The 14958-nt window shown below is 39.2% G+C and overlaps 1 protein-coding gene across 1 annotated transcript in view; it reads right to left on the bottom strand.

Annotated features, from left to right (window-relative positions):
* The window catches only part of EIF2B3 (eukaryotic translation initiation factor 2B subunit gamma), a 99702-nt gene that overhangs the window by 63654 nt on the left and 21090 nt on the right, over positions 1-14958 (bottom strand). Inside the window, exon 4 of the mRNA XM_083867324.1 lies at positions 9664-9775. Coding sequence (XP_083723450.1) covers positions 9664-9775 — 112 coding nt within the window. The remainder of the gene's footprint in view (positions 1-9663; positions 9776-14958) is intronic.

Here is a 14958-nt window from a genome sequence, read left to right as displayed (position 1 = left end):
AACAGATTAGGAAGAAGAAAGGTCAGACAACTTTTCTGCAAATCCTTTAATTCAACCATTGTCTAGGACAGGAAAAGTAATTTTTTAACCCCAGGCATACAGTCACAGTCACCCCTATCACATATGAAGGTCTGGAATCTACATAATATCCCTAGTATTGTAACATTTTTTTCAAACAAATATCAAGGACATACAAAAAAATGCCAAAATCTGTTTTTTTTTCCAGTATGCTTCCTTCATATAACAACGTAAATCAGAGAACACACAGAGTCCTGTGTTCTGAAGCTACACTACAATGGGCTACATCTAAAACAAACACATGCAAAGGATGTATTCCTTTACATCTGAAATACATACTATTTTCTCAAAGGGTAAGAAATAGAAAAACATACCAGCAAGCACCAATTTGTCTCACTGATCTATCCCCTCGATAGCCAGAGGCTACTTCTAAGTATGCTGACTTAACACAGGAATCTGAATTGTATAAATCAATGTCTCAATTAACATTTTGTTTAGGAAGAGTTACGGAAGAAAAACAGAATGTAATCATTTGCTAGCACAGTGGCTCCAGAGGTCTGGGAGTGTGTGCAAGAAGAATGGAGCTGAATGTGGGAAGGGTCCATTATTCTTTCAATAGCGTCTGGTGCTGCAAAGTATGTACTTGCATACTTTCCTACTGGAAAAGCTTAAGTCTTCACTAGCTCCTTGATCTGGGAAAATGGCAGGCACCCAAATGCTAACCCAGGGATCTAGGAACAAGATCTACCTGAAGAACAATATTTTTCAAGTGGCCTTAGAAGTGAAAAATGGCCATAAAAAGAAGTCTCATTCCCAAGGGATTTTATTCCTTCTGTCTGGCTGCTGTTTGTCAGGTGCCATTCCCCACACACATCCTCAGCACATTCTAAAGCAAGAATGGAGAGAGGGCCTCTCTGAAAATAATCACACTTGCTGAAAGACCAGCCCTGCATAAATATCTCTAACAACAGTACAAACAGAAATCAGACTTCTTGCCCGATGCTTTAGTTGAAATTTATGGCACCACTGGCCATGATTCTGTTATTACTATTCTACCTGGCTGAGGCTCAAAGTCACAGAAGTGGGAATTTCAGAGGTATTTTCAGAAATGATGTAGCACATCTGGGGGAAAAAAAAAACAACCCAAAAAATTACTTAGTTCCACAAATGCTGTACCAATCCATCAGTGAACAAAGCTATATATTACACATACATGTATACATATATGAACACATGCACCATAGAAATGGGACAGAGAAGTTAAGGACACACATGGCCTCTGAAATTATATTTAATGCTGCATCTTGGGAATAATAAAGCAAAGCGGGGGGGAAATAAAATCAAAGGGAATACTAGAAGACAGTCTCTGGTGCTCTTGCAAATATCACCAGCTGCTGGATGACTTATATGCAAAAAAACTAGAAGTTGAGCTTTAACTTAAATTTCCCTGCTTTCTTACTGGTTTGCTTCCAACTCTAAGAGTTTAATTAAAGTCCATCAGCCAAACTTTTTTGAAGGATATAAGTTATTCCTTTTTAAAATCATCCTGTACTAACTGACCCAGATTTTGTAAACTCTTGAGCTTTCACCAACCCGATTATGAATACACATACGCATATATTTTTAAGAAGGTTAAAGAATTTCAAGATGATCAACCCAAGAAATATCAACAGCTGCTGCTGGCCAATATGGAGGTATGCATGTACATGCAACTTATACTAAAATGAGTAAAGGGGCAAGATACAGCATTCTGTATTGCCAGTTCACATGTCAAGATCTAATAGCTACCTCCTCCTCCTTAACAGAGTACATAGTATTTGGTGACTGAGGAAGAAGAGTTCTACAAGAAATCTCCAAGAAAAGTGGATAAGCAGTTTTACTGCTTGTAAAGGGAATCTCCTTCTCATCTTCTCTAGCTGGGGAAATGGTGCAATAAATTTGATGAAGAAAGGAAGGATTTAAAGCCAGAGAAAATTAGGATTTCTCAAAGCAGAAACACAGAGAAACATGCTGCCCTTAGGAATAGATCTCTGCTATTTACTTGATCTACTGGAAGAACTCCTGGGGAGCATGTCTTAGCAAGAGAAAGGAAAGTTTGCTATGCTCTTCATTTCCTGTGTAATTCCAGAAACTGCCAGCACAATGCTGTTTGGGGAGAACCACACTACAGCTATTCAACAGGGAATTCGGCATTGTATTCTGAATGAATGGAAACTTTCTCAAAGATATATATTTGCTGCAACTGAAGTAGAATGCAAGCCCAGTAAGGATGTGAGCCCACATACACCTTCAATCAGCTAATTGCAAATTGTGACTCTCCATTATGACTTTCGCAATATTCTTCGCAGTGCGAAACATCACAGTAAATCACCCGGGTTAGAGTTCACAGGAGCCACGAACTAAGTGCAATAAATCAGCACTAAAAATATTATGCAACTGCAGTTCAACTGATACCAAGTGTAGTTAAAATTAACGGAGAGGCTATCACTTTTATGCATCCTTGCAAGTGAGTGATTTGGGATCTTGGTGACCAGGATAAAGGAAAGGCTCTCTGAAATCTGGATTTCTTAGAATAAACTAGATGAATGGTCCCCTGAAAATATCCCAGGGGTATTTCCCTCCTGCCACTGCAAAAACCTTCTGCTAAGTATGACAATTTAAAGGACTAAAAATGCATCAGTAACACAGAACACTAAGGGAACCACAAACTTTGGCTGGGTTCATGAGCCAGGACCTCATCCTCAAGCAGAATCAGACCTTTTAACTGAAGAGGAACAGTCACATGCCTCATTTCACCCTTACTTTGCTTTAAACTAGGCTGTTTCCTTCCCCCCCCCTCCATATTCCACATTGGCTGATAAATTCCCCAACGGCGGGTGTTAACTAACTCTGCATTCCAGTCTGCTCTGCGTCATGGAGTTCCACATCCCGCTGATGAGGAACACATGGCGGACATGTGGTAGGGGAGAGCCTGACAGCGCTCGCACAAGCAGGGATAACTCCTCTGACCTTTGGCTTTTTTTCTCCCTGTACCATCCCAACTGCACAATGAGGAGTCTGTGCCCCTCTGTCGCCTACTGGTCACTCTGGGATCACTGGACACGAGCTGAAACCCTAACGTTTCAACAGGCAGCTACACTGAATACACATTACGGTTGAAAATGTATGTTAAAAACAAGCAATTGATCCTTCTGTGCCTCTGCCCTAAGCAAACCATCCAGAGGAACTTCTGACTATACAGGTTACATCTGGATCAACTGGGGTAAGTATGTCACAAAAAGAGCTATGGCTATGCATCCTCATCAACTCTGTGAAATAAGGTAACTCATAGACTTGCTAAAAAGTACACAGTGGCAACTGTATTAAAGCATTAAGATGTCTTTCTGAAATGAACAGACCATTTATCATCTTTTTAAGACCTGAGCCTGGCTTAGAGTAACAATGAGCTTCAACTTCAGTGTTGTCCAGACTGAATGACTCACGCAGAGTACTGCATTCACCAAGTCACATGGACTCGAGGGTGTCCAAGCAGTACAGTCATCCCTTCCTCCTTCAAAACCTCTGAAAAGTAAAACCGAATCACAGGCTAAGTGCTGGTCTGAGACCGCAGCAGACAGACAGACAGAGAGATGACTAATGACAGTCCATGCAACGTACATTTACTGCCGATCAGAAACCAAATGCTGAGCTCTTCTGCTTTTAGCCTTATGTGTACTAGAACACTGGCCAGAATCTTGCAGTGAAATGAAAGCCATTGACAATAAGCCTTTCTATAACTACATTCAATAGAAGCTCCTGCAAACATTCCAGATTTTGAGATTCATGCGATTCATGACCTCTTACCTGCACAAGCTGTCAAGACACAGCATGACCTTTCTTTTATAAATAGGACCTGGAAATGCTGTACCTTCCTTTCAACCCCCTGCCAACGTATGAATAAAATAACATGGCAGCAGCAACACAATAAAATCCTGTGGAAGCAACAGTATTAAAATCAGTAATAGCACTATGTCCTTTAAAACATAAAGTCAACGTCTCACTAACTGCTTTTACACTACGTTCACATTTATTGTATAAGTGTAACATATAAAAGCACCAAATTAAAGAGTTTTCATTATACTTGGCTACCTTGATTTTAGAAATAGTAAATAATTTAAAAAAATACTCCATTTCTGAAGTTAAAGGCTACACTCATCCCCAACAAATTTACAGAAAAAGCAGAACAAGTTAAGCAAAGTTAAAATGCATAATAAAAAGGGCAAACTTTCCAAGAAAATGAATGCCTTTTAGCTACAGCAGCTACTCTTAGTGAGCTGAGAAACTAAAAAGGCATGCAGAACCTACTCAGGGCATCCTGAGAACATCCACTTCAAACTCATGTCTCAAACAACAACAACTACTCTTGGGTCTGTATCTTTTTCTGAAATGCTCAGCAAAACTCTCTTTTCTAAAGAAATATGATTAAAGCTACATCAACATTTTTAAAGTGTGGTTATAGTTTGAGAAGTTAGTGTGTAAAAGTCACACCCTTTTATTCAATAGACTTAGTTCCTCTGTTTTGAATTCAGTCAGATCCATTTGCTTTACTGGCTAAAATAACTTTTTACAGCTTTCTAAATTCTTATTAGTACTGTGAAACCAATTCAATTCTGGGAAGGGGAACCAGATTCTTTTCTGGCTTGTGCATCTGTAAAAGGATTATTACCTAAATCAACACATACAATTTCTATTTTTTGATAGAGGAGCCAGAAAGAACCTCATTTATTTCCTGGATGCTAGTCAGAAAATTTTATTTTTATTTGTGAGAAGAACAGACCTGGACTAATTGAAAGAGCATATTTGGATCAACAGAAAAGACATCACTCTATAGAGGTCATATTTTAGAGAAAAGAAGTTATAACCAACAACTTTCTATGGTATTTCTCAAAATACCACTTGAATGCAAAGGAAACTTAGTCAGAAAATTTTGTAATAGTGAAAACTCTTGATTTTTCAAAAAGAAGACAACCACCAAAGCTAGGATGTGTATTCATTCTGTACATAGCTGAGATCAGCAAAGAGATTTTGCTCCCTGGTCAGTCCTGAACTGCTCCTCAGGATTTTCCTATTGAGTTGGCATTACTGCATCCCCCACTTCCCTGCCAGTGGCACAGCTTGTGGGGACATCTCCCAAATGCACAAAGAAAACAGAACCAAGTTATCAAAGTACTGCTGTTTAATCGACCAGAAGTCATGAAGCTATTTTTGACACATGTGGCTTATAGAGCACTCAATTTTATGTCCAGCTGGGCATAAGCTCAGTGTGGTGGCCCCCTTCACCAGCACAGCTGGATCTGGTACAGGACATCTGCCCATGATCTAATTTAGGACACTTTACACTGTAGAGCATCTGCCTATACCAGTGTCATTCCCAGCTTTTCTAAAAAAAAAAAAGAAAGATTTTTAAAAGAAAAAAAGAAACACCATAGGAGCACGGGAGTATTTCAGAGATGATAGTTTCCCAAGAACAATGGAGTTACAGAGCAGAAACATTAAGGAAGTTGCAGTGTCTACATATGATCCACTTATTTAAAACAAAGTATCAGCAGGGAAAAAAAATAAAAAAAGGAAAAGAGAAAAGGACAATATCCCAAGGCAACAGAAAGGACACCAAGTGTATCAAAGCTGTTTCTGAGCCCCCATTACCTACCACTTGGCAATGCTGACTTTTGAAATTATACTACACCATTCATTTTTACTCTCATGACACAAGGAAAAAAAGGAAGAAAAAACTCCCCAATCTTACCCCCTTCTTTTATTAAATTACCTTAAAAACAGATCTGCATTGTTACTTCAATGTTACTAATGTTAGTATTATATATATTTATAGATGAGGTATTCCTTTCTGTCTGAAGCACATGAGGTAATAAGTAGCTGGAATTGTCATGGTGATTTATTAACACATTCTCTAGGAGAAGCCCTGCACCTGCATCTGTGCAGACAGAACACCCACGAAGGCTGAACTCACCCCTACGCAGCCCACAAGATCTTAAAAGGAAATGCTCCAAATTTAGACCTGCTCCAACAGGTGTCTTTTACTGTTTCACTTTGCATGACCATAAATATCAGAGGTGGAGCAAAAAGCTCCCTGTCCATTGTAATCGTGCTTTGAAAACAAATACCTTTGCCCCCTCCCAAAGCAGAGGCAGCAGCTATGGAATTCTCATCATTTCCTCACTCCTTCATCCTGTCAAGACCCAAGTCAGAGAGATGTCACTGGCAAAACCAGGCTCCAGGGATGAGCACATAACTTTATTTTTTTTCTCTTCAAAGGGCTCTGAAACGTCCCCAAACTGTATTTTTTTCATTCTAGTATCTCATCTTGCAGCTATTTGCCAAAGTGAATGACATGCACAGGCTGTTCATGGCTTTTTATAAGCTCTCATTACCCAAACAGGGAACCATTTCCTTGAAAATGCTTTCCCCAGCAGCATTAGTCTCTCTAGGCACCACCAATAAATTTGTCTTTTGGCTCAGCCTGTTGCACTCCAAAACGTGCCTGAATAGATGTATTTGATATTGTTTTCCTCTTGTTTACTGAGGGAGGATGCTACCTGTGGGACTTGTCATCAGGGTGATTAACAGCACAGGGAAAATAAAAGATAATTTTACCCGCTGAGTTGAAAGCTTTGCCAGACTTGCTCTGGCAAGAAAAGGAGCAAAATCCAGACTCTTTTCCATGGTGTAACAAGGAGATGCAATCCCAAACCCAAATTGGCTATCCATGACTTACAAAACCACAACACAAATCAAAACAACATATCTGGAAAAGAAATCCTAACCAAATTGAGAAAGAGAATAACAGGTTACACCACGAGCTTAGAAATTCCACTAAAATGTTTCATTCTGTAACACTTCCATAACTACAAAATGCCAAGTCAAGAGCAAATAAATATTTAATACTCAAAAGGTACTCAAGAGAATATGTGTTTTCCCCTGTCCCTCCTCACCAGCTGCTCTTTTATGGCAGGAAAGTGAAGAGCATGAAATCCAATGATAGGAAGAAGGCAAAGGTCAGGAAAAAGGTTTTACTTCAAGGATTTAAATTAGCATTCTACAGTTTTGCATGTTTTGTCAACACAACTTCCCTCCTGTGAGGAGGGGAAGCCAAAGGGCCTTTGAACCATTTCTGTATGGGGTCTAGATTTTTACCAGTAACAAGATTCCTAGCTTTAAAGAAAAGCTCATCTTCCCTCTTCCCATTCCTTTCACCACTCCCTCCCTGTCCTTCCTTCCACTCCCCTCCTTAAAAAGAGAGAGGAAAAAGAAAATAGAAAAAGGATCTGAAGAACAAAACAAGCACTGGAGGAGTTCTAGAGTTCATGTAATGAGACCACTATAGCCCTTCAAAGGGACCATTAAAAGCAAAACAAACAAAAGCAACACCCTCAAGATGTCTATTGTATTTTACAGAGGAACAAATGAGTGTGCTGGAAATTCTCCCACCATCTTGCCACAAAGTCTGTTATTCCATCAAAACGAAGTCCAGAGATCAAGAAACAGCCAACATGGTTGCTAAAAGTCAGTCATGTCAAGTGATCCATGAAGAAAATGAGACTGGGCTTGCTTTTTTTTTTTTCCCTCTTTCTTTACTATGATGTATTAAAAAAACACTTCAAAGATTGTTTCAAGCGTCGCTTTTGTTTCTCACATGAGAAAATCAGAGGTTGAACAGGTCTAGACAATTCAGTGGTTAAAACACCATTAGCTGCCAACACTTTGTCTTCATAGAGCTCCCACAGTTGTTGCTACCCTGGATTTGCCTGAAATTAAATTACTTGATGATTTCCATATATATTTTGCTTCCCTCAGAGTTTCCCAAAGATGGCAGCTGTAGGACATAGAGAGAGAACCCCAACATCAACAGTTGGCAGTTTCAGATGTCAGAGGCTCACCCAGGTGAGTACTGGCCCAATACTTCTGCTTGATGCTTCAAAGCATCTTTTTAATTTTTTTTTATTCTTTTTAACACTTAGCAGATCTCTTTTTGTTCCACACTATCCTAGCATCTTTGGGCTTTACTTGGAGGGTGGCTAACACTTTACATTCGCTTTCATAGCTGTGCGTGTAAGAAAGACAGGGAGACAGATTTTTATCCCATCTGTATATCATCAGCACTCCATTTACCAAATCCCAAACAGTTATGCTCAAGATCTGCTGAAGACAATGTAACTGAACAGGTGCTACTGAGGGCAAAGTTTAGCCTGCAGGATAAAGTCTGATTAATTTAGCTATAGGAATGAGAATCCTCTGGTTAGATGAACCTGTAAAATCAGGGGTCAACTAAGATCACATATGTTACAGCAATTTCTAAGTCATTATACCACAGCCACCCTTTAGTGCCAGGAGGAAGCCATAAAGGCAAGCTTGTCACTAACAGCAGATAAAATATTCCTCCTCTATCCCAAAATAGATCTATTAGTCTTCATGTGCACAAACCCACAGAATGCATCAGTGATGAATTTCCTACTCTATGCAAATCAGCTGCTGTGTATGCACAGAAGGCTTGCCTGCAGCTTGGTCCCTGCCATGCCCACGATAAGCCCAGGAGGGCCAGCAGAAACATGCTGGGACAGGCTCCTTCCATTACAACAGTTAACAGGGCCCACTCTTGATCACCCTCCTTCAAGGATAATCCTTAAACACGGGCAGAGGAGGTGTCATCTTTCCATGGGCACAGAGCATCTCCCTCACATCTGGCAGCGGGATGTTCAAGGAAAGATTACGCTGAGCTGTGGCCTACAGCACACACCAGAGGCATTTTCACAGCAGAGATTTATCTGAGAGCAGACCCCAGATATCCACATCCTTGACTTAAAAGGTCCACATGGATGAATTCCCAGCACTCAAATGGCTGTTCCACAGGTGTCTCATCTCACTGAGGTGAAGTCTGACTGTCAGCCTGGGACAGACTACAAAGGTTGGCCTCTCAAGGAGCCAACACAGCTTTGCAAAGAACATGTCAGACAACGTGTGCCTGAGAAAACTAAAATCACTGTACTGGAGAGCATAAAGAAAAAGTCATCTTTCCTTCTCCTACTAATAGATATAAATTACACTGTGCAGGAAACTCAGCTTGTTTGGCATATTTGATAAATTCATCCAAGTCCTCAGTGAAGTTTAATGGTGGATGGTTTCTCTAATGAATCTTTTGGGGCCTGGAAAGACAGCTGAGATTTTGTGCCTTACATGCATAAGAGGGTCATGTAATTCTGACAGCCTCTCATGGATACTCTGCAAATCCATGCAAGATGGACTCAACCAGTGAGACTAGCATTTAATTTATGGGCATAGGTTTAACACTTCACAATCCCTGAATCTAAACTGTATCTGACCTAGCACAATATAGATTTCATTTCAAGAAGAGTTACCTTTTCATGTATTCCTTTTCTTTCCCTGGATTTTCTTCCTAATAAAGTTATAAGACAAGCCTATCAATTGGTTCCAATGATGTAACAAATAATAAAATACTGCTCCCTGAATATTGCAAAAGTGGCTTTTCCTCTTCCATTCTCATCCTACTTTGTCTTTACCCATCTCTCCTACTACACAATTATTTTATCTCATCCCAAGTTCAGTTTCTATTACAAGGACCCATGAGCTTACTTCTGAAGGATGGATCTTTTAATGACAAGTTCTTCATCCAAGTCAGCTTCATTAGCCATGAAGAGCAATCTTTTTCCTGTGTCATCCACTCCAATGAAGTCGCGCTGTTCCACTGAAGTAGAAAATCAAAGACAATCATTATATAACCCCATTTTAATGCAGGCTGGAAAGACAAATGGGACCACCAACCACCTCCCAAATACGAAATCTGACTATCCCAGCAAATTCATGAATTTAATATATATTGTTGATAACTTTTTCAACTTCTTGTCAGTTGGGGTAGCTGATACATACAATGGCATTCAAAACACTGGTCCTGAAAGGTTTTTGCATCCTTTTAATGAAGATGCCAACTACAGGTCCTGACATGCAACACTCAAATTTGAGCTGTGTTTTCTTTTTCTTTTTTTTTTTTTTTCTTTTAATAAAAACCCCTGCTACCTGAATTAAAACAACAACAAACTCAAGGCAAGCAGTGAATTCTTCAAATCCAATCGTTTCTTCTCATAATGTCACTCCAAATTAGAATTAGGGGGTCTGGAGAGGATTATAATTTCAGTTAAGATGTAAGTATTTTGCAACTCATCTATTTTAAACAAATATCAATATGTAAATCACAAACATACATAAAAGCATAGATTCTAAGACTTCTACCATGGATGTTTCTGGGTGGGTTAACTTGGTTTAAATATCTTTTTATAGAACTGTCCACCAAGAGAATACCTAACACACACATGTATTATTGTGGCAGTCCATATCTCCTGCAATCAGTGCCTGTGCAGCAGCATGGACTTCGGACTACTAATGTAAAGCATTTATTTTTTAACAGTTTCCACAACATCTAAATACAGTGGTGGCAGCTCATTCTGATTTTCACTCTGTACTTGAGCCACCACTCTGGTGGCAGCCATATACTGATCTTTACAGACATAAGCTGTACAAGTAAGCCACAGTACAGTTTTAACAAAAGTCTTTTTTCTCCCAATAAATACTATTATTTTGGGCCAAACTGGCACATATTTAATCTCCTAAGTTCTGTGCCTTTAACCACACTGGAGTAACAACATACCCCAGAAGCAGCTAATTCTCTAAGATCTTTTTCAGATTAACTATTTTAAACTTTATTTTTCTCAGTTCGGGCCCATCCCTTGTTTTACTTGTACCTGTTCTTTCAGAGTTACCACTGTAATAACTATGGTTAAAACAGTCAAATCTATGCAGCTGTTGAAAGTTCTCCTGTGCAATCTTCGATCCAAGTGATCAAGCACACCCTCTTGAGAAAACCCCCCAACCCTTCTCAGAAATTCATAACATAGCAAAGAAATATGAAAATAGGCCTGAACATCTAACACCATGACAAAGTAAGTGCAATTACAATAACGCTTACTTGCTGTAAAAACTCAGAGTAAGTCTTGAAAGCAGTGCCTATTTTCATTCCATGTTGGGCAGTGAAGTTTGAGATTAGGGGCAAATGAACCCTCATTCTGCCACCTAACTGGGGTCTCCTGACAGGCTGAAAATACAACAGTGACTGACTTTCCTCTATCGAGGCACCAACACTTCTCTAAAAGTTCAGGTTCTGCCTGCCCATCTCCTGGCTGTTCTTACAGTAACATATTACACTGCTACAGCAAAACTCTATGCAACAGGAAAAAGGGAAAAAAAACAACTTGATGAGAGCAGGATCAAGTACATGACTGACACCAATCTGATTGGTCTTGCTTGTGTGGATAGGTAAGAAACAAACAGTGAAACAATGAGAGTGCAGTGTGGGATTTTTTTGTAGCAGATGCCAGGTCAGGTTTCTCTTTGTATACTGGCAATAAAAAACATTAGTTCAGTAATTTTAAAAAGACAAAGCTTATATACTAAAATCAATTATTCAGAGGTACAAGAGTGCTGTTTCAAATCCCACTGGCATCACTTAGCAGGGAAAAAATAAATGGAAGAGCAAACACATAACTAGTTCACAAAATCCCTGCAAGGAAGTATGAGAAAAGTGTTAAAGTGACAGTAACTTAACAAAATCATTGAAAGTATAAAAATGAAATGCAGGATGTGTTTTTACCTTCTCACAATAGATAAGGACTTGATACTGCTATTGCAATTTATTCATTATCTTACAAATTAGATCCCCATCAATTTTAAGGGCTTTAATGATCTAAAGAAATGACATCACAATAGAATGTTTAAGCACTTTAGTGACAAAAATAAATAAATTTCGGTCATATTTTTAATCAATCATAATTGACTGACACTCGAGAAAAAGACACCTTTGTTAAAGATTCAGTCTCCCCACCCTTTTGATTAAATGGAGAGGATTTCACACGATGCAGCCTTTAAGACCACCAAGAGGTCTTCTGGCAAACACAGAGAATACCAGTGATGACATGCCTGCTGCTTTCAAGACAAGAAAAATAAGCAGGAAAGAATCACCATCCCCATCTTTTCTGCCTTTCATTATACACAGAAAGGTTCAGACACTGTTTTCCACTCAATCCTTTGCAGGTCATCTTTAAGCACACAGCTCCATTCTGGGTATCTGAATTCCTGACACTCTCTCTTTATTTGGGTTACTACCATTGAGTAGCATTTTCATGTTGCATTTTTTTATTGCCATTGCTCTTACTGCTCAATTTAAAAAGCCAATGAGATTATTATCATCAATATATAATCCCCTAAATATAAAACCCAATGAACTTGACTCTGTAATTTGCAGTTGAGTCAAACATTGCAGGAAACCATCAGGATGAATTCATAGCATTTAACACACTGCAATTTATGCTAATTTAAGAACTGCTCTTTATATCACAGTTCTTGAATGTTCAATAATACCCCAAAAGCAACAAGTTTGTATCAGATTCCATGACATATGAAATAAAATCTTGTTGATTCCTTTCCAAAAAATGAATTGCTTTGTAGAAACAGTGAAAAAATAAATCTAGTGGCTTGTCATGGGATCCATTTTCTAGTACAAACACTTGAACAGCAGAGTCCAAATACATAAAAACCTATATGTGTCACAATTTAGAAAAGGAGTTAATAGTGCCACTTACCACCAAATATTACCTAACATACTCCATGTTAATATCCTGACTTTGGGTGCTTATAAGTTTCACCAAGTTTTAACTGTCTGGGATGAAATTTCCAATGCCAGGTGCCTGGCTTAAGAGGAACATCTGAAAAACTTCAGCAAAAACCATTCAGCTGGTTCTAAGGCTAAGGAAAAAAAGTGTTTAGAATAAACAGAAATAGATTTGTGTCCTTTCCCTTGAAAAGCTCTAATCAATCTTTGAAAAACTGCAGGTTCACACGCTGCATTCTGCAGCCTTCTATTTTCACTGCAAAAGTTTCTGCATATTTTACTCTTAAGGACAGATTGTTCCAATTCCTCAGCTCCTAGGACTGATCAAAGAGCAGGTGCTACGTAAGGTTTTCTGTACCATCAGGTGGTACAAGCAAAGCCCACAAGCCATGAGGCTCCACAGCCATGCTGCAATGACTTCCAGGGGAGAGTTTAATCTGTTGTCTTTTTGCAGTCTATTTTTTACAAGGAAATAAAAGTCATAAACTCACAGGGGTGAGGGGAAAGAAAAAGCATACAAACAAGAATTCTGCAAGACGGGCTGGAAGGGAGAGAAAGCAGCCCCTGAAAACTCCTGGAAACTGTGACTGTCTGTATAGGACACTAGACAGGACAGGAATGAGAAGAGAACAGGTGACTACAGGCAGATAAACGAATCAGAAGAAGACAAGAAGTCAGAAACGGAACCGAAGATGGAACTGGCAGTGAAAGAAAAGAGTAACATATGACAAAGAATAGCCAGGCTCTTGACAAGGATCCTTGAGGAAGGAAACTAAGGAAAGAGAACAAGAATGGAGGCTGTTGGCAACAAGAAGCCAGCATAGGAAAAGAAAGATGGATGAGCTAAGGTAATATTGACAGCAATAGGGTGCATTTAGTCAAGTAGGAATGAAAGCCAGGAGGGTCTGGTGCTCCCTAAAATGTACTTCCCTCCTCCAGAACCCAGAGAAGAACCTAAAATTCCTGTTTTGGCACTCCCCTGCTTTTAACAATGACTGACACAGGCCTGGTGGGGTTCATGTCCTATCTGAGGCAGTTCACAGGAAACATGTCACTAGTGCTGTCCATGGCAGCTCAAGTGGTGCTTTGGGTGGGAGATCTTAGCACTAAATCCCACAGAAAAACACCAGGGGTGATGAAACACTTTTACCTAATGGAATTTTAGTCTTTTCAAGTTTGGTCTTTTACATATCTGAAAAAACACACACAAATTTTCATAAGTCATGTAGGAAGAGTTATGCTACAAAGTCAAACACACAAACATAAAAAACAAGCAAAATAAGAATGCATGTACAATCTGATGTGTTTATATTTGCAAAGAGTCTTCAGATAATCTTGTTTATCCTCACAGACCTCCTCACCCCCACCCTGTGTGCTCAGAGCTCACATGCTGGGCAGCTCTATGATGTTTAACCACAGACCCATTAGTTTACAACTCCTGAATCCTCAGCTCTGCGCTGTAGCAGTGCTCTTGACAATGTTTTATGTGCCATTAGCACTCAGACTGCCTTTTCAAAAATAGGGGAGTCAGAGCTGTTTGAGAGTCCAAGGACTAAATGCTTTCAGCCCTACTAATCTTACACGTTGCTCAAAAAAAATCTTCATGCAGAGCCTAAGAAGTTTTCTTTTAAAAATGTATTTCCTCTACTTTCAGATAACTCTTGGCTTGCATTTCACTCTTCTCTTAGTTTGAAGCTACATTTTCTTTCTTGTATTTCAGTAATGCCTCTGAGCTTTAATCAAGGACCAGGACCCACTATGCTGACAATAATCAAGGCTCAGCATTTTAACAGATATCATTAAAAGAAAATGAGATGTATGGTGTGGGAACAACTGTGTGGTATTTAGTACTTTTAGCATATAAGTAAAATGGGTATAATAGCCCTGCTCTGCCTTACAGCAGTGTTGTGAGAAAAGATACATTAAAGATTACAAGGCACTAACTAAGATATTATGGTAAGAAGGACAAGATAAGCATCTAATCAACTCCTTGAAATCAGTGGAAGTTTTGCCTAGCAAAAGGCTCCTGGATGTGATTTCAGAAAAGTAATTCACTACATACCATGAGAGAGAAGGATTTCTTGAAGCATTTGTTACCCACCTAGTGCTAGTCCCTATAGTCAGTGCAAAAATTCCCAGCTATAATCTGGCTGATGCTTAGTGCTCTTGAAAAACCTAATGGTTTTAATGTTCATATGTAACAAAAATTC

The sequence above is a fragment of the Zosterops lateralis genome (assembly GCF_965231275.1).
Source record: "Zosterops lateralis genome assembly, chromosome: 9".
Classification (NCBI taxonomy): Eukaryota; Metazoa; Chordata; class Aves; order Passeriformes; family Zosteropidae; genus Zosterops; species Zosterops lateralis.
The sequence above is the reverse complement of the archived record's forward strand: the minus strand, read 5'-3'. Positions and strand labels throughout refer to the sequence as shown.